The following is a 25,971-nucleotide window of genomic DNA, read 5'->3' on the forward strand; positions in this document are numbered from 1 at the left end:
CGCGCAATAGGAAAACGCTCGCCCTCAGAAGAACACAGCTTCGGTGGATGAGATGAAACCGTATTTGGCTATACAATTCCCGCACTGTAGGATGTTATGCTTTGAGCAAGGCAAAAACGGGAAGCATAAACACACACAACGAATATGGAAGGAGCACTCGCGAGAAACAATTTCGCTGCTAGCCTCTAGGTTTGGGCCATTGTTTTCCTTGGCACTGGCAAATGGACAGAAACTTTGCACACACCACACCACGGAGATGCTACGCGTACGCGAAAGGTCCAACGATTCGTACGTGGGCAATCGGTTGCACTGCCAATGGAAGATTGGAATTTTCCGCGGAGAGAAAGACAACGTTCTTGCCCTGCAACAACACACCAAACAAACACACCTGCACGCTTTGTAATGTGATTATGCGAGCAGGCTGTATGGCGAACGGGTACGTGCATTCCTGCTGGGCTGTCAACTTTAACGAACGTCACATTTGACACTTGGCAAACGCTTTCCATTTGGCACCCATTTTTAATTCAATATGGAAGCGATGAAAAATTAAAAACTGATCATTTTCAAGCCAAACTAACTACAAACACAATATCTTAATGCTCATGTCTTCCAATTTACACATAAATATAAACTTCCTCGCCTCAAGATGTATTTTTTCAAATTCAAATGGGTGTCATGAACTCACCTTCTCTACGTTGTTGAGAAGAACTGTACAATCCGACCCAGATCCTCCAAGCAAAAATTGAACGTTATGGAATATAAACATTTCAATAAATACTTTACGCCTAATATGAATTGTATTTTGACCATTTAAAAATCATAAAAAAACACTTTTATTTATCAAACTAAAGCTGAACAACGATAACTTGAAAAAAGTTTCATAACAAAAACATCATTTGCCCATCACTAGTTCCGGAGCTGTTTGACAGCAAGGAAGATCAAGCGTAGTTAAGAGTGCGCCTACTTCGCTCGCAAGCCGTTTCGTTTAGCAAATGTTAAAAAGCAGTTGTATTCATTTATAAATCATCTTTAGGTAATAATTCTACAAGGGTTCGTATGTAATCTACATAATATGTACCGTTTGATCATTTGTGGTGCCTAAAGGGGTGAAAATAATTATCGCCAATTGACTTTCTTTCTTTTAAAAAGGCACGTGGATTCCCGACCGTTACGACACAGAGGTAAGCTTTCAACCGTTGGCTGGATGCAAACTAAAATGAATTCGTTTTACCATGGTCTATTTGGCCTTGGTGTACTTTCTCTATTGTCTCTATTGTCAAATAAAAGAACTCTTCTGAATGATTAAGTAGGCAGCGGTCAACAGTGAGACATCAAGCTAATGGGCACATTTAGTATCGCCCTCCTTTCAGAATGGACAAGCAATTTAACTTTTGCAGAGCAACTATTAGCAATATCTACGCTATATCACTCACTCAGGAGAAGAAAAAGCTGTTAATGCAAAGAATCTACAACGAAATCCACCAGAACGGGACAATGTCTGAAGAGCAAGTACGGAGCACATGTAATCAACTGAATCAATGCTACGAAGTTCGCTTTGAATCGATTGCTTGTGCTATGGAGATTATAATAAAGCTCCTAACAGGGCGGGTAGCAACGGACGAGGTATTACGCTCCTATCGGAAATTATTGTCCTACGTTTCGAACGCCCTGGAAAAAGCCAATTGCGCCAAACTGGCAAACTATCTGAGCAGGTACGTAGCATTCTGATGTTTCGGACGCTGGACAATAACAATCTCGTTCGCATCTCGTCCCCAGGGTTTCGGGTATCGTTCTGGAAAAAGCTACCGTGTTTGTGGATTCTTTCCCCGTGGCTGTAATGAAATGCATTTTAGTGCTGATGTACCGTTTCCCAATCACAAACTTGGCGGAACGTCAAACCATTTTTCATGCGGCACGATCAACGCTGGAATGGTGCAGATTCAATCCCAATCTTTACAAGCAGTGCGGAATCAGTACGCTTATCCGATGTGTCATTACATCCACCAAACGGCTGCCGGACGAGGTAACCGTAGCAACCGAATTAACTGTTCTTGCTCACAGCATACTTGACGTTTTCTATCGCCCGCAAACAACTGAAGTACATCCGGTGGAGGTTTTGTTGCGGTTGGTGTACGAGCAGATATTCGCCCGCCTAGTGACGGAATGGACCACGGTCAGGAGCTTTGAATTGTTGCTGTATGTACTGTACGGTATGCTGAAGCATGATATCTTTACACACCTGAAGCTGGATATCGTTCGCTTGCTGGCAGATGCGGTTGGCGGCGGTACGAGGCGTCTTGTGCGGTTGCTATGCATTGCAAAACACCTGAGAAATGACATATTGCTGCACAAGGTTAAAACCATCCTCACGATCGTGCTGTCGCACAGCCTGTTTCGTTACGAACCGATCAAACGAGCCGTACATTTTCGAGCATTTCTGCAGTTGATTGAAAAAATGGTAAATGATATCGATTTGGTACAGCTTGCGACTGCCAACTTCCTTTGTCTTAATATCCCCCGCACCGAGCTGAAGATCGAGAGCGTTTGTTTCGTGTTTGTAATTCGACATCTCGATTTACTCGAAGGCACTAGCAGTCGCAGATTGGAGCTAGATTATGTCTACAATCTCATCGCATCGGTTAACATTATTTACTACAAACGCTGGAAGATTCCTAGCTTTCTCGTGAAACACTTTATCGACGGACTATCGGTACGGTACATTACAGTGGTAGTGCATTTCGTTTGCATAAATAGTTCTCTCACATATCTTTTTTTTCTATTCCTAGCGATATTCAAACGCAGAAGCGTTTGTAAAAAATGTCTCACAGCCAGAGAAAAAGCTGCAAGCCATTCTTTCCAGCGGGGCAGCTGACGTGCGTCTGAACAAGCGAGCAGAAAACGTTTTCGGACGACTACCAGTTACGGTTCACCGTATACAGTGGTTGTTTCAGCTGAAACCGACCAACATTAATGAAAAGCTCATATTTCACCAGCAACTTGCAATCCTGCAGGAGCGTATGATCCTTTCCGGCGATGATGCTTGGACCACCAAGCTGTTAACTATGTTCAAAACCGAAACGCTCGTCACCGTTTTATCTACCAAGAGGGCCACCGCCACGGCTCGGTTAAATGCGTCCGTACTGCTATCGAGGAATAGTCTTACCGGAAAGCTACTGCGCAAGGTACTCCGAAAAATAGAATGCCTCGGTCAGCAGCAACATACAGTTTCGTCCGCCGATTGGGTGGATTGGGTGCGCGCCGTGTATGGAACCGTACACACGCTTGACAGTGTTTCGCGCCGGAACCTTTGGTCCGGGCTGTCCAATATTGAGCAATCAACGTGTAGCAGTGAGCAGAGAATGTTGCTTGTCGATGTTCGTGCCAGTTTGCTGGTGGCAATGCTACCTGACATGAAGGAAACCCATACTGTAGATAGCTCCCAGCAGCGTCATGTTTCCACTCATCATGTCAACGAAACGATACGTCCGTATCATGTAGCATGTCAACGTACGATACGGTAGGGCTTAATCGTCGGGACGGATCTAATCTAAACAACAGATAACGATAAAACATTACCGAACAGGTTATACATTTGAGTATAGTTTTTTATTCTTACTGCCTTGTTTTTTGCGGGCTTTGTGTTAAATTATAAAACGAGAGACTGCTGTCAGGTAGTGGGCTCATTGCATGCCAACATTCGTCACATTGTGCAACCAGTGCGGATAGTTGACCCATGCACATTCAGGGAACCTTATAAGAGAACTAACGAAAGTATTTTGATTGCGTGTTTTTTAGTGTACTATACATAGAACATGGATGGGTTTCGTAATAACTTGTACATGCATTTTTGCATTCATTCATTTTCCCCGCTTTAAAGGAAAAATGGGACAAATGTAACGGTTTATAATGCAGCTGGTTCCGGTTTGACAGTTTTTATCTCCTCTTGTTGTAAATGGTGTTAAATTTTGTCCTTCAATTTACAAACTTAATCATACGCCTTCCAATTTGTTATGGTTCCTATTTATCTAGCATCTTCAACGCCGCCTCCTTCTCTGGTTGGTCACATTCCTATCCTTTCTGTTGACAATTAGTACTTTTCTGTTTTATCAGGCATGGTAACTGAGCTAGATAGAATTTGTTTTGTGAATCTCTGGTACTTAAACTGATCAATTCATTGGATCAACTTTTTAAGGATCACTTTTGTCGTTTTTTTCTTTAATTTGTTGTGAAAGTATATATTCTGACCGTGCCAAAATGTGAGCATGTTTAGGATGAGTCATTCAATAAGAGCTTCCCTTCCAACGTTTCTATAATACGGACCAAAATTTGGATACCGTATCGCATTGTTCTACTGTCAATTGAGCGCTCGTAAATATCGGTATCTTTTCGTATAAATATATAGAGCCTTTTACATGTTCATATAGTTTTAGTTGTGGGTTTTTAATTTTTGAGTGTCTGCTGCTAACAGAGTTTACATGTTACGGTAAATGACGTCAGTTCTGTCTACGATTGTTTTATCGAAGTGTTGATTATACTTTGTTTTTGTATTAGTGGCGAACGTTCAGAGAATAGCTCAACTAACAAGCTTCTATTCTGTATCGTGAGAGCATTTTAATGTTATACTCATGCAACTGGCAAGTATTGTAAATTTTCGGTATGTTTTTAATATCTGCACACACATGAATTCTTCTTCGTTTGAAAGGGTATTTGTTGATGTTATTTTATCTGGATTTATTTAATGGAAGAAGAAGCAACATCTCCGCTTTTCTTATTACGTTAGAATATCTTACAACAGTACTAACTGGATTGGTGATGAATGTGACTGTAGTCATTTGGCTATTGAGAGTTTGCGTTTGTATTATAATAGTAATTCGTTGATAAATGTGACATGGTATCGCATTGAATGTGTGTTTGCCTTTGCTATATCACTGAAAACTGTTCCGTTTGATGTAACTCTTTCAACTCTCCTACCGAACATCGGTCAAGGATAGGGATGAGATGGGACGACGAACGAAGGATACTTTATTTTGATTTGTTACGGTGTCGCTTATGACTTGACCAACCGACAAATAAAGATGATGGACGCGAATGTGTACGAAGAAATGTGTACGAGGACAGTACATACAGCGTAATATATTAACACAGTTCTCCTATGCCTTTCGTCTCTCATTTCCTTTGCCAAACTATGGTATTTCCCTTTCCTTTGCTTTCCCTTACCTTATACTTAAACCTATTCTAAACCGTACCAGCTCGCTCCAGCTGATTCCACTCGGAGCCCTCGCTTCCACGCGAACAATGTTTGATGATGATGTACGATGCGATATTTAGTATGATATCAACTTTAAACTCCTCGTTTTACTCATGTAATGGACACATAGGAGTAACGGAACAGAAGCACTTTAAAACCTTTGTGTGTAAGATAGTGACAAGGAAAAACAGCTTAAAAAAACTTTACTGATAAAATGTCCACTAAAGCTCGATGATGATAACTACGGTGCGGATATTTTAAGGTTTGTTTTTGTATGCTCTTTTCTGCTACTAGAATAGTGCACTGCTCCAAACGTGCTGTTGTAGTTTATCATGTTATCGAATTTAACAGCGTTCATGGCAATAGATTACGCGCGTATGTTTTCGTCACTGCTATTATGCTAGTTTATGTTACATACTTGTTTGTCCATCAGTGTTCGCGGTTTTGATTCGAGCGTTTTAATGTATGCGTCCATTCCTGCAAAACTTACGTTTGCTTTAATGCTTCCGATGCAGCAATAATTGCCAGTTTCATATTAAAAGAAAACTAACTAACCTTTGAAAAAGCGCACAAACCCTCGGGAAGCGTACTTAATTCGACACAGTGTATTGGATAGCGATAAGAAACCTTTAAAAAAAATGAAAGCACAATTTTACATTTCGAATGCCGCAATATGGTGCTACTAAATGTAGAATAGATTTCCTAAAAGGTCAAAGCGAAATATGCTAGCTCATGAAGAGAGGGAAACAAAACACGAACGAATGGTCCTATCCGCTTCGTCCGCAAACCAGTGCGGATTTGAATGCTGTAGCCACATTATCGCCATTGCAGTATTGGCAATGAATAACTATTTAGCGTAGTAGAGCAAAACAGAAACAGATGGTTTCAGTGTCGCAGCGCATTTGATTCCTCTTTTGACGCATATAGGCGGCAAAACCTAATCTGCCTGTATTCATTCTAATGCAGTGTCAGTAGAATTTGACAATACTATCCACGAGCCTTCCACTCTGTTTTTCTCTATTATTCTCGCGGGTTGTAATTGTCCCTTTGCAAGCACTATGTTTTTTTTTTTTTTAATTGCCACTACTATTTGTCGACTAAAGCATACATTTATGCATGTGCTGTGAGAACCTTTCCCATCACGCCGCGTTTTTTTATATTAACTATTTACATTTGGGATGGGTTGTATACTGTTCCGCACGCCCGGCGGATTGTGGTGATCAACACTAAAACGAGCGAGCAAAACGAAAAGGACAATTATAGCAGCTTCAGTAATTTGATTTGAATGTACGCTACGTTAAGCGAGTTGCTTTTCCATACCTACGCATACAGCGTACACTCAATGTAGCTGGTCGGTACAAATCCTTCTTCCCAACCCTTCGAGCTAAACCGTCGCACTCGGGTCCAACCGTCTCCCTGATCGACTTCTATCACTTGCAGTTCTTCCCCTTCCGACATTGGAATGCTGCCCTCACTCGTTGCTGTAAAAGGGAAACAATTGCACACATTAAAATGGGCCCAAATTTGTTTAACATTTTGTCATCTATGTTACCATCAAATGGATAGAGCGCTCGACACGTTCCTAGCGGCGTTTCTGCTTCGTAGTATTCCTCATTCATTGGCTGTTCGTTCGTGCTGCCTTGACCGGAACCAGGTAGCGAGGTGTGTGATGTACCCAGCCCACTTTCCGGACTCGCTGAGCTGCTGTGGGACGCGAATGAAAACAACCACACAACAGTGCAATATTAGTGACATTGGTTCGATTTTGCACAATTTTAGTGAAGTGTGGAGGAGTAGCAGTGAAATATTGTACTAATACTAAGGTTAATCAATTTAGAACTATTATGGAACATGCAAAAAACGTGGAAAGAGGGATGGTTTTTTTTTTTTTGCAGGCTATACTATGTACATAAAATTGATATTGGGTTTTGATTTGTTAACACACTTTGTATAACATTTTTGGGGATTTGCAAAGGCTTTTGTGCTTTGAACATTGAGCTGTATTAAGATGGTAAAGTTTGCTTTGTACAAGGATTCGCCGAGGACTAATTAATGTTAAGTTGACTATGACACTGGCGAGGAAATGTTGGAGGAACTACAAAAGTAACTACACATAGAGGCGCTAGGGAGAAGGGATTCAAGAAACAATTGTTCAGTTGTACCCGTTGTTGTTAATGTTAAGCCCATTTTGCGCTTGCTGTACACTACTTTCGGAAGCTGACCTGCTAAGGCTACCGGCATCGTCTGGATGGTCTTCGCCATTATCTTCGTGACTGTTCTCGTGATTGCTGCTACCGTTGGAATGTCTATTGCGATGGAAGACAGAAGGAGAACAAAACGAAAACATTATTATACGCATTCGCACCCACAACGTACATTAATGAATCATTAAGCGTCCTCGTAAATCGAGACGTGTGCTCTTCACCTGGACGACCGTTGTCCGTTCTGTGTCACACGGTTCGATTGAGGACTGTGCTGTATGAACGTTTGGTTGTTAGCCTGCTCCAGCAGCTTTTGGTAGCGTAGCAGGTCCTTCCGTAGACTGTCCAACCGGTTGACCGATTCATTCAGCTGCTCTTCTACCGTGCGCGGGTCGCCGAGCATTGAGTTCGCTTCGTACACTCCCTTCATCTTCATCAACCCATCGCTGGCCGCCTGCTCCTGGGCTACCTTCTGCTGCAGCTCCTGCACCTTTGCCGTGAGCTTTTTCCGCCGTTGCGTCGGTGGCAGGTCGCTGAAATCTTCCTTCAGGCCGTCCGTAGTAAGGTTGTTCTAAAAAAATATGCAGACAATGGTAGTTAGTTATACAAGTGACAACCTTATCCGGTACTTCCACTTCTAGCAGTTTCTTCGATAGTGGTAGTTGGTGCTTTTGATACGAGTTTAGCTCATGCAGCGGAAAGAAAAATAATTGCTTTACTAAGACTTCACACAAGAAAAAAACACAAAAATACACAAACAAAAGATAAAAGACACACACTCACACATACAAATTAAAGTACAGAACAATATACGGTTTTACAAACAACATCTAGCATCTTCTTTGTAAATACAATGCATACAATTTACACGTGTTTCTTTCAATCTAACCAATACCAACTTTCACACACACACACGGTTTCTTCCGACATCGGCGGATGATTATTACCTTCACATTTATGCAGGCTTCGAGAATCTTCTGGGTGAGTATTACAAACGGAGTTGGTGTGATGAAGAGTGTTGTGTGTTGTTAGTGGGGTTTGCCGATTGAGTTAGAACCGCGACAGGTGCCATAAGCGCAACCAAACACATCCAAAGCATCATATACAAACATCGAACAGCGACATGATAGGAGCAACCAACACCAAACGCACGGGTAGTATTGGAGATGGGTCCGAATTAGGAAAATTTTGATGAATCGTCCAAAAATGATAAACAATTTCGTTAATAAAATTTAATGTTTGGGTTGAATAAGTGTCATGTTTTGTGGTTGGTGAGTAGCGTTTTCAGTAGGAAGGCAGCATGGAATAAAAAGAAATACACTATTTTTACTACACACATAAGGGGGAGAAAACTTAACTGTGACATGTAAAGCTCTTGATCTATTTTAAACACAAAGTGGATCGAAAACAGAAAAGTGTGGAAAGAATATTCAAATGTTTAATTTAAGTTACGGCTTTTAAATTTACGAATGATGGTGAAAACTTTACTTATCATATATTAAATTATAGCAAAATATTATTCAATTATTCTATAATGATTCTGATAATCGACGAAAGATTGTGGGAAAATGGTTTGAAGTCTAAAGGGCTTCTTAATACATTGTGCATTAGACGTGAACCAGCGTGAGGTTATTAGTTACTACGAGATGGCCTAAACCAATGCACAAACATATTGAGCAGACATTGCTAATAAGCGCTCTTTTATTGTGTTTATTGTACACCTTCGTCGTCTATGAAAAATCGCCATAAATTAAATTAAAGACCTCACATTTAACTAGTAGCACTACGAAACTGAGAAACAAAGGAAAATTAATTAGGCTAATAAAAACCCCGTATTAATCCTTCCCGTCTACGCAAGAATGAGTCATTGCATGTAATAAAACTGATTCTATACGACATGAATCCTGGTCCCCGCAACAAGTGTGCCGGTGAGTGAGTTGTGCGAGCGTATGGATTACATCACACGATCCACAGCTATCCAGCTCCACACATGCAATCCCTGCTTCGAATCGCAGGGATCATACAGGGGCGGCTAAGCTAAAGCTAACCTTGTCGTGCGGCACGTCAAAACCCGGCTACAGAGGAAGGCGCAACAATACGAAGCAGAATGAAACGATATAGCTTTTGCGTGTCGACCGACATTAAACACTTTACATGGCAGGTCACGTTGCAAATTGTTGGCGGCGAGGAAACGGCGTTGACATGGTCCTTGTTTGACTGCACCACGCGGAGTCGAGCCGACCAGCCCCGCACGGACTGTTTATCGATCGGAAGAAAAAAAACCAAACCGCGTCGGCAAGACCGAGCAGTGGGGCACCGAGACATCGCCGGTTGCACGGAGGATAATAAGGGTGATGCCTCCGATAAGTTTTGCGTCTCGTCATCAAAGCTGGGAATGCCCTGCGTCATGTCTGTCACTCAAGGACTTGTGAAGTCTCGCTAATGTGAGTTCATTTCGTAACACTCATTGTAATTCGTCGCGGTCGCATTCATACAAATATCCTTGTATACAAACGAGGTTAAATGTATTTGTTTTGTTGCGATGCAGGGTTGAAAAGATGTATTGATTTGAACTGTACATTTTTTTACAAAATCATCTCATACGAAGAAAGGAGAATAACATATTGCCATTTGATTAGGAATTTTCTAAACTTTCATACAAAGTTTACAAACAAGCCGCACATAAAACGCATCAGGCATGAATGATAAATCTTACTTATTTCATTCGTTGCTATCCGAAACCAACAACATTGAGCACTTTCGTACGACAATCCTGGAAGTTATATCTTCATGTGTGTCGTTAAGTTTCAAGGAGCACATAAAAACAGACAGGTGGTGGACATCATGGTGTCTCAAACCGTCGTCAAAACTATAAGTACAAGCAGTCATCGAGACACCGAGAAAAAGTCGCCTGGTTGGCTGAATAAATTATGTGCAGAGAAGGAATGTAACTTTGAAGTATAGAACGATTTTACTACCGGATTCGACTTACGCGGATTTTTCCCGGGTTATAGCGTATCTCGGGGACCGCCTGTACCATTATTCACATGTGATGAGCTATATGGGATGATCGTATACGATCAGCAGCTGAGATCAGCGTCAGCGTGCAAGGGTCTCCTACACTTTTTAGCAATTACACCACATGCAACCGCGTAGTGCACGCGTTTCTTCATTCAAATATCCGCTAGGGAAGGTAATTTCGCCAAGTGCCAATTGGACCGGATACAAGAAAGCAACCACCCACAACTTCGTACAATTGTCACACTTGGTGCAGTGTTGGGATGCGTTGTTAGTAATGGTTGCGTGGTGTGTTCTTTGTTAAGAGAAGGATGAAACAGTAGCTTTAAATATACTGCGATTTTACGTTTCAAGATCGGTGACAAAGATAGTTTGTGTGGTATAAAAAACGAAAACACACCCAACCTCGAGTGGTGCGAGAAATCCAGATAAACACATGCCGACAACCAAAAAAGCCTCCATATAATTGTCTTGATTTTTTTTTAAACCCGATTTTAGCTACCAACGCGCCATGTAAGGTAGTAAGAAATAACAAGACACACTTAAGCACAAGAACGATAGCTGTTAAACGGTCGACTCTAGTTGCAGTAGAAAAGCGTTTGGTGATAATAGCCGCAGGCGCACACGTGCTGTTGTTTGTTGCTTGCTGTGTTCAAGGAGTATGTTCCGGCCCGTGAACGGACACAGAGGCCCCAAGTGTGTGGCACACTAATACTCACTCCATCGTTCAGGAAGAAACGATATCGCCAGTCGATTATCATATCGGTTGCAGTGGGGGGATGGATTGTTTTCCATTAATACGGCAACAAAAAACCACACATTGTCGACAACGCGGGGTCGAAAATTGTATTGTTTGCGGGGGTTTGTGTGTTGATCGTTGGGCGATGTCATTGGATGGTGTGCCAACGCAACATTCAACAAATAATCAGGAAAATACAGCATCGATTATATCATGGTAAGCAAAATGGTATTTTATGACGAATGTTCCAGGACGATATAGGAAATGTAAAGAAAATGGAGATTAGTAAAACAAGTTTTACTATCTAAAGTAAACAAAATGAAGTATAGAGCAACAAATAGAAACCCGAAATAACTATAACAATGACGGGATTAAGATCTGAGGAAGTAATGAGGGAAATATTTTAAACTTAACAATCCAATGTAGATCTTGGCTTTAATCTCTAAACAGTCGCTTAAAGTGGCGTACCGTACTTCGCCCTCATTTGCCTACCTTATTGCCGGTGAAGATACCGAAAATGCCAACGCGTTTCTTAAGCTTATCCTTCGTTGTGCCCTTCCCCGTCATATGGTTAAGTCCGGTGCTGGAGTTGTGTGTTTGTGAGTTGTTAGCAGCGTCCGGATCGGGCTTGGATAGATCCTCGAACGGTATATCTCCCGGCGGCTGAAAACCGGACTGATATCTACGGATTTTCAGTCGGTGGAATGAAACATATTTTCCATTAGACAATTGCAGCTAGGTGGTACCACAATTAGCACCGGGCGCATACTTTTCTATAACAATCATCGAATCGTCCTTCTCGTTGATCGAATCGGCTGCCTTCACCATGCCTTCCAGACAGCGGGCAATGATGGGCGAAACTTCGTACTCGACATCTGCCGCACGTTTGATGAATTCCTTCATACCACGCGTTCGCTTTTCGTCCAGCTCCTGCAGCTTATTGAACACCTGTGCCAAAACGGTACGAATGGGATATTCAATTACAAACGCATCCGCATATAAGCAAACGTCCACCCGCGCGAAGAATAATGCCCCGTTCCCATTACCTCCGGAAGTGCTATTTGATAGTGCTGCTGCTGCTGCTTGTTCGTAATCTGCAGCTGGTTTGCGTATTCGCTCTTCGCGTCCTCCGACTGGCTGTTGCGTATGTTCATGTTCACCCGCTGCTTTTCGACATCGGCACGGCTGAGGTGGAAATCGGCGTCCGCCTTGTGGTAGCTTTCAATCGCCTTTTCCGCCTCACGGAACGCCTTCTCGTAGCTGCGTTTCGCCCGATCCAGCGTGCCGATCTGTGTGTGGAGCGACTGGGTCAGACCCGCGCCCTGGTTCAGTGCCTTTTTGCGCTCCTCGCGTAGAATTTTCGCCAGCAGCATAATGCCCTGCAGCACCTGGTTCTGTAGGTTTTCGGCGACCACTTCACGCTGGCCGGCCAGATCGGCCACCTCTTTGAGGACATTTTTGAATGCAATCAGGGAGGAAAATCTACAACGAAAAACAGAGGGCATTAGTCTTACGGAACACAATGCTCCAGATCGTGTAATCTCTATAATCAAGCATAGGCACGTTGCGATGTTGTGCTTATACGCGTCAAGCCTGTCGTTCTTGGCGGACTACACAAATTATTGTAATCAGTCTCAGTGGACCCGTTACACGATGCAGCTGATACGGAGCAGTGTGCCACGCTTGTTGATCGGCATTGCGTTATTTCGTCACCGTTTCCGGTTCATTTACTTACTCATTTTCTTCGTCCTCTTTGCTCTTTTTGGGTTGATAGTTCTTCACAAGCCGTCTGAAATGGGCAGAGAGACAGAAATTAGGTTAGCAATACGGCCAGCGAGAACATGTTCTTAAAAGTCACTCATTTCCCATGCAGACGGGTTCGTTTCCAACGTTTCGCGCCATTGATTCATTCGGACGGTTCCGGTGCCAGCGTAGTGTATCAAGCGTCAGGCATCAATAATCACTGATTGGTACCTATGCCAACCGGCCTGCTAAGAAGGCCTGGTGTCGCCCGCTCACGCTAACACACAACACCGCCTGTTGCCTGGGTGATTACAATCCGTTTTCGGATTTGAGAGCAAGTGCCCTTAGATGGCTGCCAAAGTAGCATCACAGACGGATGGCCCCGCCGATAGACCTTTCGCAATCCATTTTAAGCGCCAAAGGCACTAAAATGTCCGCCAATTACTGGCCAGTACCACTGGAACTGTGGTAACGTTACTTGTTTTGCCGATGATTGGCATTTCGTAGGGTTCGGGTGTTCAACAGATTGAGGCGGCAGTTGTAAGTTACCATTATCTGGCTGTTAGTTGCAATGTTTAGTGTTGAAGAAGCCATAATTTAACCTCAAAACACCGGGGCAGGTGCAGTAGCCACGGCTGTTTCGTGCTGGAGGTGGGGTGCTTCTTTACACCAACACACTGCGGACCTGCGGCATATTGCACGTGCAGCAGAACGGAACGCAATGCAACCGCAACGGTACGATCGGCTGACAGATGATCGAAGAAGGAAGGTATGGATGACACCATCGTTTCCATACCTTTCCCAGCAGCATCGGTTGAGTTCACGTTTCATGATGCACGGGTGGTATACAAACGGCCCATTGTGCCCATCTCGGCCATATGCAGTCGTCCGAGGGCACACGATTTTTCTATGCTCCTTGCAACATAAAAGGTTAACCGATCGCATGAACTATTTTTGACATTATGAAGTTATAAGGTCAGGATACTTAGCAAGTTGCCCAAGTCATTTACACTTCCCGACGGATTCGGCGTGAAATTGATGGCAAGGAATTTTATCGATGCTTATCTGCTAGAAATTCTTCTGTTAATTAATGCTTCCTGCTGTTGATTGTATGCGTTACCTTTCGTTTTTTTGTCTTTTTCCATACGCAAAGTGGACACAGATAAAATTTAACAGACCGTAAGATAAGGTAAGATTGCTATCATGCAATATTTAAATTAATTGTGAACACATTTTCGCATACCGATTGTAAACAGATGAATGATAGCTTTTATCATTTTTGCTTTGCTGCGCACAAGTACCAACATTTAAGCATAATTAAATTTCGTAGAAACTACCTTCATGCTATTGGTCCGTTATTATCCACACGCATTGCATGATGATTCGACTAATCTAATTTTCCATTAGACACCCAAGTGAAATATATCACGTTACTGCCATTCTTCCACGCATATCAGAGCATATCCTCTGCATGCAAACAGCGCAGGTGGTTGTGTAGTTTCAGCACTGACCTTATTAACCGGTACGCTATTTAGTTACTCTACCGTTCAATGCTTAATTTCTAGCCCGCCTCTATACTGCCCTCCGCTTTGCGAACGATCGCTGTTCACCACCTGCACCGAACTGCGGTGGCAGCCAGCCACCCTCGGAAAATCGGTTGAAGTACGATGATTATGGTAAATTGTTTGCATTGTATAGGAAACGATGCAACATATCCGCTAAATGCTTCACTTTCTCATTAACCAGCGAGCAGCGTACGTGCAGTGGTGTGGACAGCCCCGATGTCTAAACTTTGCTTACAAACTGCGTGTACATAAATGCGGGAGAAAACTTAAGCTTCGCTTGTCGCTGTGCGCACATGGTCCAACAGTGGGATTGTTAGTGATAATGCTGTTACATATAGTTGTGGTTAAAACAGATCACTTTCTACCACCGTGCGTAGGGGGAAGCGGATGGCAAGGGCGGACGATCAGCGCCGGTTTTCGAGTTGTCTCGCCGTACATCGAAGCCCAAATCGAACGGTCCAATGAAGCGGATGCTGTGACAGCGATCATCACCCATACGCTAACGGAGGGTGAGCCGCACCGGGTGACAAAACACGAGGAGCGGCAAAGACTTCATCTTCTATGTAGTGCCCATACATACGTACGAACGCATGTTGTGGGGTTGTTGCGTTTAACCAGTGTCCACAATCTGCAGTACATTGTGCCGGTTCCCCGCACGTCCGAACACTGATTGCGGGCGAGGCTGTTATAGCCTCAAGAAGGGTTAGTGTCTCCAGCGATCGATTGCTTTCACTGTAGTACTCTCCGAACGGATACGCCACTGATATGGTACGCTACCAGCAGGCGCGTCGCCCGAGCGAAAGTGAATGAATGGGCTGGTCTGTTGGACGCTATCTGTGGGTGTGGCAGCAGTGCATTGCATGCAACACCCCTGCAGGCTGATACAACCAACACCACTGCTATTGCTTGATATCGTGCACCGCATAAGGGCGTTGTGCCGCTTCGCAACGCAGATGCTAACAAACAGGCGAACGGGAGAGACATTGCACGGTTAAGATTAAAACCAGAAAATACAGTTTTACTCTCGTGCGACCACTATCTAAAGATTCAATCCTTCATCACGGCCGATCAGTTGGTTCGTACGATCACCTGTTTCACGGATGGCTTTCCTACGCGCAAAAAGTCTTTCGCGATATTGGTGAAAGTTTTTTTTTTGTTATGTCTTCTCCATCCTTCCATCCGACGGAATCAATCGATGGGGATGAACTGCACCACCACCGCTCATTAAGCGGGTGGATTGAAGATCTGTAAGTAACGAGAGCATTCACGCAGGCGGATCGATACGGAGCGTGGCGGAGTCGCAGACGCTAACGGACGCGGAATGGAACCGTTTCTTCAAATTCCTTTGCACCGCGGCAGCATAACCCACATTCACAGTGTAAGGGGGGTGGAAGTCCGTACACACGCAAAGCCGCACATTAGCAGCAAACCTGGCCAGCACGCTTATCCGGGGCTCTATTTGTGGATGGCGTGTTTCGGTGTCTCGATAAAGATAAACGGTCGTAACGGTGTGCTAGTTGTGGCAGAACAAAGGAAATCTGAGGGCAGGTAGTTCGGTACCGAAAGCATCATATCCCGTCCAACCGTCCAACAATCCACTCCGTAAACAAACAAAACGCAACGTTCGGCAGCGAAGATATTATTTGTGACTCGCAAAAAAAAAGAAGACCACACCGAACGAACCTTTGCTTTCCGTTAGGGAAGGGGGGGGGGGGGGGGGGGGTGGTGGGGTGGGGATCTTGTTTACCAACGAAAAAGAGAAAACTCACAACGGCAACATCGACCACCGGGGTTCCGTAATGCATTTTAAATACCTTATGCATCCCAATGTCATTATGTTAAGTTATGACAGTCCGGCATCAGATCAAACCACCCCTTTACCGATCGTGCCCGAGAACTAACGGACGGTGAACGATAAGGCACGGAAAGGAAGCGTATAAATAATCTCCCAACTATTCCTTTCTTTTCGTCATGATTTATAATCTACCCAGGTTCACACAAACGATCGGCCGATTCCCACCCCGAAGTGAAGTGGAATCAAATTATAGTACCATTTTACGAGCGATAGTTTCGGCAAAATAATACGACCGAGGTTTGATCAATTTTGAAAATTTTAAACGCTTTATCGAACTACTGCTATGCATTGACAACAGCAACAAAAAAAAAAACCGTTGGATTATGCATAACAAATGTATCTATTCAAACCAAATGTGATCCGCCGGCTGTTGCCGACCGACTGGCTTTCGTTTCGCTCGGACGTAAACATTCCGAAATTATAATCCCTTGCAAAATTTGCATAGTCTTTCGCGCCCAGGTTGGGCCAATATGATGTGCACAATGGAGAAAATTGTGGAAATCGACACACCGGTGTGATTGGAATTTGATATGACAGATCGAACCAGATAGCGATCGTCGAACCGTGGTGCGTATCAATTAGTGGCGGATAAATGGAAGTGTCATAAATGAATTCATTGCCAACGATGCGTGCAACATTTGCTGGACTATTATTCAGTGGTTAAGAATGCGACGTTGCAGACCGACCGCACCACATCATGCAAAATCATCACGTTCCCAGTTCGTGATTGAATTCGCACCCCCGCGTCCCCATATCGTCCACTGTCGTGTGCTTCTTTTCAGCTGACGCGATCATCATTCGTGCAACGGAGAAAATTGCACAAAACAAATGTATGAATCACGGGGCACCCATCATGTAAACATTTCGTTTTCTCCGGTTCACGTTCGCCATGAGTCGCCGAGACGGTAAGTGATTCAATCACGGAAAGGAAAAATGCTTCCGAAATACTCGAAATTCGAGCGATGATTCAAAATGTTACGCACAAAACAATGTCTGCCACACTGGTCAATGTTTGGTGACCGTTTGTTTACATTGGGAATGGGTGGCTAATTTCCTTGCTGCCATATTCTATAAACATTCAATTACACGTGCTTCGTTTCGTGCTAAAATAAACATCTCAGATATTCAGTATGAATGAATTCATGCTGAAATTGAATGAATTCATGAGCAGCTTCTTGGACGATTATTTTCTTTGTAAAAAAAAAAAACAGTGGGTAAGTTTGTTTTGGAGGCAAAATTCGCTTTTTTAGGAAGAACTTTACTCTTTACACATTTCTTGTCGAAGTTAACCGAGTTAACTCATGATTTAAATAGTGAGTTGAAGGTCTCCGTAAAGAATTGAATCTCACAAGAATCAACTCACGATTTTAATCATGAGTTAAAAGTCGCCATGAAGAGTTAAATCCCGAGTAAACTTATGTAAGAGTTAACTCATGATTTAAATAATGAGTTGAAGGTCTCCGTGAGATCCCGTGATCCCGAGTTGGCTCACGATTTAAATCATGAGTTAAAAGTCGCCATGAAGAATTAAATCCCGAATTAACTCACGTTAGAGTTAACTCATGATTTAAATAATGAGTTGAAGGTCTCCGTGAAGAATTAAATCTCACAAGAATTAACACACGATTTGAATCATGAGTGAAAGGTCGCCATGAAGAGTTAAATCCCGAATAAACTTATGTAAGAGTTAACTTATGATTTAAATCGTGAGTTGAAAGTCGCCGTGAGAATCAAATCCCGAGTTAACTCACGATTTAAATCATGAGTTAAAAGTCGCCCTGAAGAGTTAAATCCCGAGTTAACTCATGATTTAAATAGTGAGTTGAAGGTCTCCGTAAAGAATTGAATCTCACAAGAATTAACTCACGATTTAAATCATGAGTGGAAGGTCGCCATGAAGAGTTAAATCCCGAGTAAACTTATGTAAGAGTTAACTTATGATTTAAATCATGAGTTGAAAGTCGCCGTGAGAATTAAATCCCGAGTTAACTTACGATTTAAATCATGAGTGAATCGTCGCTATGAAGAGTTAAATTTCGAGTTAACTGACGTAAAAGTTAACTAATGATTTAAATCGTGAGTTGAAGGTCGCCGCGAAGAGTTAAATTTTTAATTGTTTTGAAAGAATTAATCTTAATGTTAAATTGCCAAAAAATTATGAATGCTCTTCTTGGACTCCATACAAAGATTTAAATCATTAATTAATTCTGAATCATTGTGCACATCACTAGAACGTTACAACGTACACAACGCGTTGTCTAGAGCGTTGCCTTTCAATACTTCCCTCGCCACATTTTATTCCTATCGAAATGGGATTAGTGAGATAAAATTAGATCTGAAATCTAGCGACACACATCCGTGCCAGGTTGGTCACGGACACCGTCTACACTGTATCCCACATGAAGGCGGGGGAATAGAAATCGAATGAAAAGAGAGGAGACTAAGGGCGCATCAAGTCGATGAAGACGTAGTAAGAAACCGCAATATCCGTCACCTTAGACGAGTATTAATGTACGCCGAAATATATTCGATCGTCTTGTTTTGTTCTCTTGCTTTGAAAAATACCACCTTGCTTTTAACCCTCACAAAGTGTTCTTGTTCACTTGTTTAGAAACAAACGTCTTTTTAACGCAAAACGAGATCGTTTCGTATAATGATTGGTGGTGGTGTGCAGCAGCCGTACGGAGGTAAATGGTACGAAATTACCCACAACAATGCACGGTTGCATTATGCAGATTTCACAGAGCCAACCCACGCCAACATCATCCAACCCATCGGTGCAGGTTGCAATTTGTGAGCTGTGTGTGAGGTGGAACTGTTTTACAGAAGGACGCGGATTCTATGGCCAACCATGAAACCATCATCCATCAAGAATATTGGACTGGCTGAACGAAAGATCACGGTCAAATGGTTTGATGGTTGCGGGCAAAGTATTATTGAGAAGTGTCGAAAGCACGAGGTCAAACGCTGTGCGTTTAAAACGGCACCGATCTGAATCGAAGATGCTGCAACAGTCGAAAACTAGAGACGATTTCTTGATGGAAAATTGAACAATTTTTCACACTTCTATTGCACCAATCGAACCTTCAACAATTAACAACCCTAAAAATAACTTTCATTTCTACATGCAAACAAAATGGCCCATCGATGATGAGCTGATTCTCGGCAACAAAGCCTCCTCGACGAGGTCTTCCCCGTCGTCGTCGTCCCCAGATACGTTAAGATTTCTTTTGCACTCCTGACAAATGAAACGGTCCAACCCCGTACCGTGTACGCGCGCAGGGGTGTTTTGCGCAGGAAGAAGATCAATGCTGCTCACGGTTCGGCATTTTTGGGCGCAACTTTCGCAACCGGTTCAGCGAACTTGAGCAGTTACCTTGGCGTACATCTTTGCCGACTGGTCTTCCTCCTCTTAGCTGCCACCAGGGAAGAAACGACGTGCGTTTGTGTTGGTCTGCGTCGGACATTTTATCTTTCTGCGTTGCTTGGACGAATACCCGCGGCACGGCGCGTAGGCCGCAGATATGTGGATGTGGATGGATGGGCAGAAAGAAAACCCGGGAAGCGCTGGAAGTTGGGGGCTGGTTAAGCCCGAAGGTCTGCCCGCAAATGCCGAACGTTACGTCAACGGCCGTGCCAAAACGGAAAACGGCACGATCTCGCCCGGGTTCCAAGGCGGAGAGCTCGACCGTAAAAAAAAGCCGCTCTCGGGCTGGACTTGCTGGACCGGTTTCCCGATTCGGTAACTCGCGCAACTACCGATTTGTTGGAGAAGGTGTCTCTGCCTGTATGGTACCATTCCCGCCGCGTTGGGCTCAGCAAAATATATCCGATATCGCCGCAACGCAGGGTAAAAACGTTGAGGTGTGACAAGAAATTAGCAACAACACCGAAGAACGCAAGACATTTCTACGCCGCCGTCCACCATGGGAGCTCCGGAAAGTAGTGATGTCGTTGGAGGGCACACCAATAACTGCAACGAATTCAATCTCCGGCGATGAGATCATTCCAGAGCGCGTACACTGCGAGCTATATTAAGATTTCGACAAAAAGACATCCATGTATGTGCCCTTCACGTGGTGGGGTATAGCGCTACTTCCGTTTCCACATTTCGATGGCGACAGTCTGCAACGTGCCTGTGACCAAAACGAAATTGAGACATTTAAAATTCAACCACATAACGCTCCTAACAGCTCACAGCGTTCGGTGCCGATCAATACAACAAAATTGCTCGGGGAAGGGGGATAAGATTTGGGAGTTCGTGCTGATTTATATTGCTCCACATTTTGAACACCATTTTACGCTAATAGACAGACCACGACTTTGTTGACATGCGGGAAGAAAATTAATAGCTTACTCACGCTTGGTGAGCCAAGCGGCCAAAATCTAGAACGGTGCCGTACAAACTCCACGATCGCCGACCAACCGTGTGACCCACCGGTAGCTGTTTGGAAATTAAAATTGAATCGCACGAGAGAGATTGCTGTTTTTTCGGGGCATACTTTTGCTCCTTATTTTGTTGGTGAATTAACAAACTATGACTATTCATGTACCGAAGTCGCATACTGATGCATCAAGAATTCTTCAAAACATAACGCTCGCAACAAAGTAAAAAAAAGACCCCCGAAGGAACGAAGAAAATCCGTCCAAAAAACCATGACCTATGCATATGCGTGACCTGGAGAGCATTGAAAACCATGCTTCTGGGTGGTGAAAAGTTCTTAGCACACAGTTTTTTTATTTTTTTCGCCGAGGCCATCATCTGTCGGCAGCTTCCCGTGCATTCGTGATGCTCCGCCGTTACAACCGCTTCTGACCCTTGGAGCATTGCCAACACATCTGGTGCAACGATCGCAAACGGGGGTTTATCCGTGTGTGTGTGTGCGTGCAAAGACGATCGTGCTTGAACCAGGGTTGCCTGCGAGTTCGCGGATGGTAGAACCGCACAACTGGTCCCGCGAGCACAAAGCAAAGTCAAAGACGACGTGAATCCTAAGGGATGGATAATGAAACAGAACACAAACAGAGTGCGAGCGAACGGCCGTTGAGGTTGAGGTACCCCTTTTTATACACCCAAGAACCTTCGAAACCCCTAGAACGCCCGTAACAGAGACGCACCGCGTAAAGAACGCGAGACCAGAAGACGACCAGGAGGAGCTCACGCTTCGTTTGTTCGATTCTCGCGCGCTTCATACGCGTGTACGTGTGTCAATGTTTATTTTTAGTTCCCCGTCGCTGCGATGCCGAAGTGCGGATCCCCAGCGGAGCGCGTTGGTCGGCGTTGTTCTCGGTGCCCCAACGGAAGGGGACATGAGGTGGGAACCATAATCACTCCACACGGAAGTATAGCCGGGCGGTGGTTCAGGCAGAAATAGCACCGCACAATACAGCGGGGATCGGGATGCACGGAAAACAAGCGGTTCAAAGGTTGGCGCGTGTCCCGATCCATTCACCAGACGGGGAGCAACCCGGATCGTACGAAGTGACAATAAATATGGAGAAATAAAATAAAATCACCAGCCTACGTTACGCGGTGAACGCAAATTTTCTTGGCTTGACTACAGAATTGCCTCGCATGAATGAAGGTAGAGAGTAGCAGTAAAAGCAACTTCAAGGATGTTTTTTCTTGCACATTGCCATTTCCGTGCCACTCGCACATAGGTTCTTTTTTTTTGCAACCCAGATTCGGCTGCTGTGGAAGTTGCAAACAGCGAATGCTCTGTTTATGCACATGTTTCCATAGCCATTTATTGGCGTGTAATGCGAGAATTGTTTACACTCAATTCGCTCTACGGCGATCGTATTGGAAAAAGGAAGTGGGCTCCACAGTGGGACCCGCACATCATCACAACAAACCCTTCATCGATCGGGGGGGTGAAAGAACTGTCAACTAATAGCACCACCAAGCCAAGTGAAGGTTAGGCGGGAAGGGACTGTGAGTGAGCAATAATGTTCAGTGCGCTCTTGTACGTAATGTTCAGCCGCCGTGTTTTCCTGTTTGCTGGCCGTTAATACAGAACCTCCGTACTATGTTTTCACGCGACATCTGTTTGCCATGAATCATCATCAGCTTCTGAAAGGTTGAAATTTAATTTCATGTTTTTAGCACGCAACATAGTTGAGTTAGCTGAACATAGAACTTGTTTTAGTTTTCCATGTCTCAAATTGAAGCGCAATTCAAACGCATGTTGATTCATCACTTTCAGTTAAATTTCTTGATTTTCCATGCGAAAATACTCTTTAATTTGTGAATTACGAACAAAAAACAACGCGAATGACAAATAGCGATGTCGGTAATGCGTTAGTCAACAGTAAACAGCCGACATAAATTATTCTTATCTCGACTGGATCAAGCCCAAGATACACAGCTCTGATTATATTTTCAGCTACAGGGAATTATAATTCTAGTCATCCAAATATTTAAGATATCAAAATGGACAACTTTTTTTGACTCTTCAATCCGTCTTAAAAATTATTAGAAAATAACTTTAGTACAATAATGCACAATTTATGAAACCTTACCTCAGCTTAAGCGCATATTCAACTTCGATGGCACTGCGATCACGAATGAAGTTTCCGAATCGTTCGAAGAAGTCAATTCCCTTCTGCGTGTGTGTGGCAAGGTTGTCAAACTGATCCTGCAAAGGTGAGACATAAAATCAAAGAACAATTATTAGAATATGATCATAAGACTAAAATAAAAATATATGTAATGCATTTATCAACGCGAACAAATATTGCAAAGGCCATGTGCGTTATATATTGCAAGATTCCCGACAGTATTATCTGCATCGTTTAGTGTACGCCTCGCTTTGCAAAAAAAAAAAAACATATAAATAACATTTATTTTGCGTTTCAGCCAAAACTAGGTGTGGTTTTTTTGGGGACGGCCAGCCTTGCCGAAAGGACGGCCTATGTCGGCCATTGCGAAGCGCTGAAACACACTTGAAACTGACGTCATTCTTGCGATCGGCATGATGTGGCTCTAAAGCGAAACGTGCCATTAGACGATCGTATTCTTTGGAGAGAAAAAAAAATCAACGTTTTCTGGATGATATTTGCAAACTCGAGAGAATTTCCATTCACCCGCACCGGACTCGAGTGGCGCTTGATGTGTTTGATGTACGGGTGTTTGGAGTGAAGATTCAGATAACACGGACAAAACTTTTGCACTGATTCCCTTTTGTTTGTCCGTGAGAAACTCATCGAGCTGAGGTCAAACAGTCTTGAAAACGATTTATCAAATACTCTTGGCAGACTCAACGGTGTTGAAGCTGTCGGAAAAAATGACCCAAGGGATTGAAATACACAGGAATGGAGAACTGTCAAGGTTAACAAAGATAAGCACGCTAAGAAGATCATGGAGAAATGTTATTATTAACTGAAAACCGAAAGCAAAAAACATGTACCCTAAACTAAACTTTGGTTTGCGTTTCGGGCGAAAAATGATTAACCCTTCCAAGAAGGTGCCTTTAATGCTTACGTTGAAGAATAACCTTGAACTAATTCTATAAAACCCCCAAAAAAAAAAAACAGGAAACACAAGAGTGTAGACCGTTAGATTTCATTAATCAATGTATTCATGTTAAACATGTTAAATGACGTACACAATACACAATTCTAACTGTTTAAAGCAAATAAGTGAGCGGTGAGACAACAAGTTACACACATATATTGCACACTGTAGCGATTTTGTTAATTACTCATCAAGTCATATGGTGGTATGTTAAAGAAAAAAATGTTTATCAAATAAAATACGCAAAGTGCTAAATAAACAAGCAAACTAACGTTGAATGATAACAAGGGTTACATTAAACACAATGTCAAAAATAAAACCGTTCATATTATGATAACAAACACATGAGAACCCGCGTGACATCAACTTGTATAATACGTTTTTAAAGATTGTTTCTAAAAAAGCATACACAATTTCTTATGGAAAAAATATGATTTTTGGAAGTTAAATTTCCCCTTAATAACTTATTCTAAGGGATGCATTTTTCAAAAATAAATTTGTTCGTACATCAAACCAAGCCATATATGTAGAAGGCATGGAAAGCAACACAAATGAACACACCTAAACAAAAAAATCTGGTTCGTAATTAGCTCGCATTATATTTGATTTCGTTTTACGTCGATGTCTTCAACGTCCAGGGCATTGCCGGGTTAATCAACATATGCTTTCCAGGCCGGCACAATATACGACCGTCCGTAGATGATGAAAAGGGAGCGATCGTTTATTAATTCTTTTCACTGACCGCTTTTACGGGTTCTTCGGATTTTCAGCTGGTCCGCTAGAGGCCCACACTAGAGGCCACACACACACAATTCGAAGCAGGTTTTCGGTGCACCTAGGGCCACTCGCCGGTCAGCACACAAAGTGCACAAGAAAACATCTGGAACTTGAAAAAGTTCTCTAAACATCCGCGTCACACGGAACGGTTCTTACAACGAGAAAACTGATGTACAGCCTTCCAAAGTTCATTATACAGGGTTTCTTAGATGACAGAACAACGCGAACGCCTATTACCACAAGCGCAGCACATGACATTTCAACGACTTTAGAATAAACCACAACCGCTGCAGGCATAGTACAATGCAAGCACATGATATCACAACACCAGTACGACGGTAGAAGTGAAGTACGATCCGATGAGTATAAACGTGTCTTAGGATGGATTTTCACAACCAGACGATGAATGTTAGTAACATTTACTGTATTTTTCATTAAATATAACATTTTTAATTCGATAAGCGCAGTAAATATTTCTTCGGTTCAAAACAAACATCGTTTGGTTGTCAAAATTCTTCCCACAGCGCGTTTATACTGGTCGGATTGAACCGTTGAATGAGTTTTGTGGTAAGGTGTGCTGCCATTGTGATATTATGTGCTTGCAGTGAAGTATGCCTGCTGCGGTTGTGGTGTCTAGTAAGGCCGTTAAAATGTCATGTGCTACGATTGTGTTGATGTGGCGTTTGCTTTGTCCTGTCAGCTCAAAAACCCTGTAATATAAAGCAATGTTGAATCTCATATCTTTTTCGTTTCATAATAAATAAATATTGCGTGCAAATATCCTTTCACATCGTGAAATACAATTTGCACCCTTGTGGAATAGTTTTGATTAACATACCTCCATCAATTAAACACTGTCAACACCGATAACGCTTGTCATCGTGATATTTATCATTAATGATGTTTCGAGCACGATATATTTTAAACTTCATTTCTTAATTTTACAACCAAGTAAGATCACATCACTTGGCAAACAAAACCAATAACAGAATGGGGCTGAGAAATAAAACGCGGGGAAATTGTTTTGAAATTTGATATAAATATCACCATATTTTATACTATCTTTCCTTCACCTTCTACGGATCTCCCAGAGGATGCTGTTGACGAAGGTGCAAAAGGAAACGGGTGACGATCTTATCTAATTAACCATCGCGTTGAACAGCGTGAGAGACCATCTTCCTACGATTACCATTTTTATCGCAGCTATGTCAACTCCAAGCGCGCTCTTCCAAAAGAGGCTTCTGGATAGGCTTTCCAAGTGACGGCACACACAGAAACACCTAGGATACCAGTCACCGTAACTTCCGTG

The 25,971-nt window shown here is 43.0% G+C and overlaps 2 protein-coding genes across 2 annotated transcripts in view; one reads left to right on the forward strand and one right to left on the reverse strand.

The window, feature by feature from the left end:
* Window positions 1-1,371: 1,371 nt before the first annotated feature.
* Window positions 1,372-3,521, forward strand: LOC128712968 (uncharacterized). The gene is made up of 3 exons (XM_053807834.1): window positions 1,372-1,712; window positions 1,777-2,710; window positions 2,787-3,521. The coding sequence occupies exons 1-3, from the start codon at window positions 1,372-1,374 to the stop codon at window positions 3,519-3,521; spliced, it is 2,010 nt and encodes a 669-aa protein (XP_053663809.1).
* A 3,047-nt stretch (window positions 3,522-6,568) lies between these two features.
* Window positions 6,569-25,971, reverse strand: part of LOC128715199 (formin-binding protein 1-like) — a 59,724-nt gene continuing 40,321 nt past the window's right edge. The window contains exons 2-11 of the mRNA XM_053810081.1: window positions 22,892-23,007; window positions 12,942-12,995; window positions 12,253-12,688; window positions 11,976-12,154; window positions 11,699-11,888; window positions 8,397-8,426; window positions 7,674-8,020; window positions 7,411-7,554; window positions 6,801-6,952; window positions 6,569-6,729 (exon numbers count right to left, since the gene is read on the reverse strand). Of these exons, the coding sequence (XP_053666056.1) occupies window positions 6,569-6,729; window positions 6,801-6,952; window positions 7,411-7,554; window positions 7,674-8,020; window positions 8,397-8,426; window positions 11,699-11,888; window positions 11,976-12,154; window positions 12,253-12,688; window positions 12,942-12,995; window positions 22,892-23,007 (1,809 nt within the window). The remainder of the gene's footprint in view (window positions 6,730-6,800; window positions 6,953-7,410; window positions 7,555-7,673; window positions 8,021-8,396; window positions 8,427-11,698; window positions 11,889-11,975; window positions 12,155-12,252; window positions 12,689-12,941; window positions 12,996-22,891; window positions 23,008-25,971) is intronic.

The sequence above is a fragment of the Anopheles marshallii genome, chromosome 3 (genome assembly GCF_943734725.1).
Source record: "Anopheles marshallii chromosome 3, idAnoMarsDA_429_01, whole genome shotgun sequence".
Taxonomy (NCBI): domain Eukaryota; kingdom Metazoa; phylum Arthropoda; class Insecta; order Diptera; family Culicidae; genus Anopheles; species Anopheles marshallii.

Bases quoted from the DNA above. Each gene is read 5' to 3' on its own strand.
- LOC128712968 (XM_053807834.1), top strand. From the start codon at position 1,372: ATGGACAAGCAATTTAACTTTTGCAGAGCAACTATTAGCAATATCTAC. The intron at 1,713-1,776 runs GTACGTAGCATT...TCTCGTCCCCAG, and splicing joins CTGGCAAACTATCTGAGCAG to GGTTTCGGGTATCGTTCTGG. The intron at 2,711-2,786 runs GTACGGTACATT...TTCTATTCCTAG, and splicing joins ACTTTATCGACGGACTATCG to CGATATTCAAACGCAGAAGC.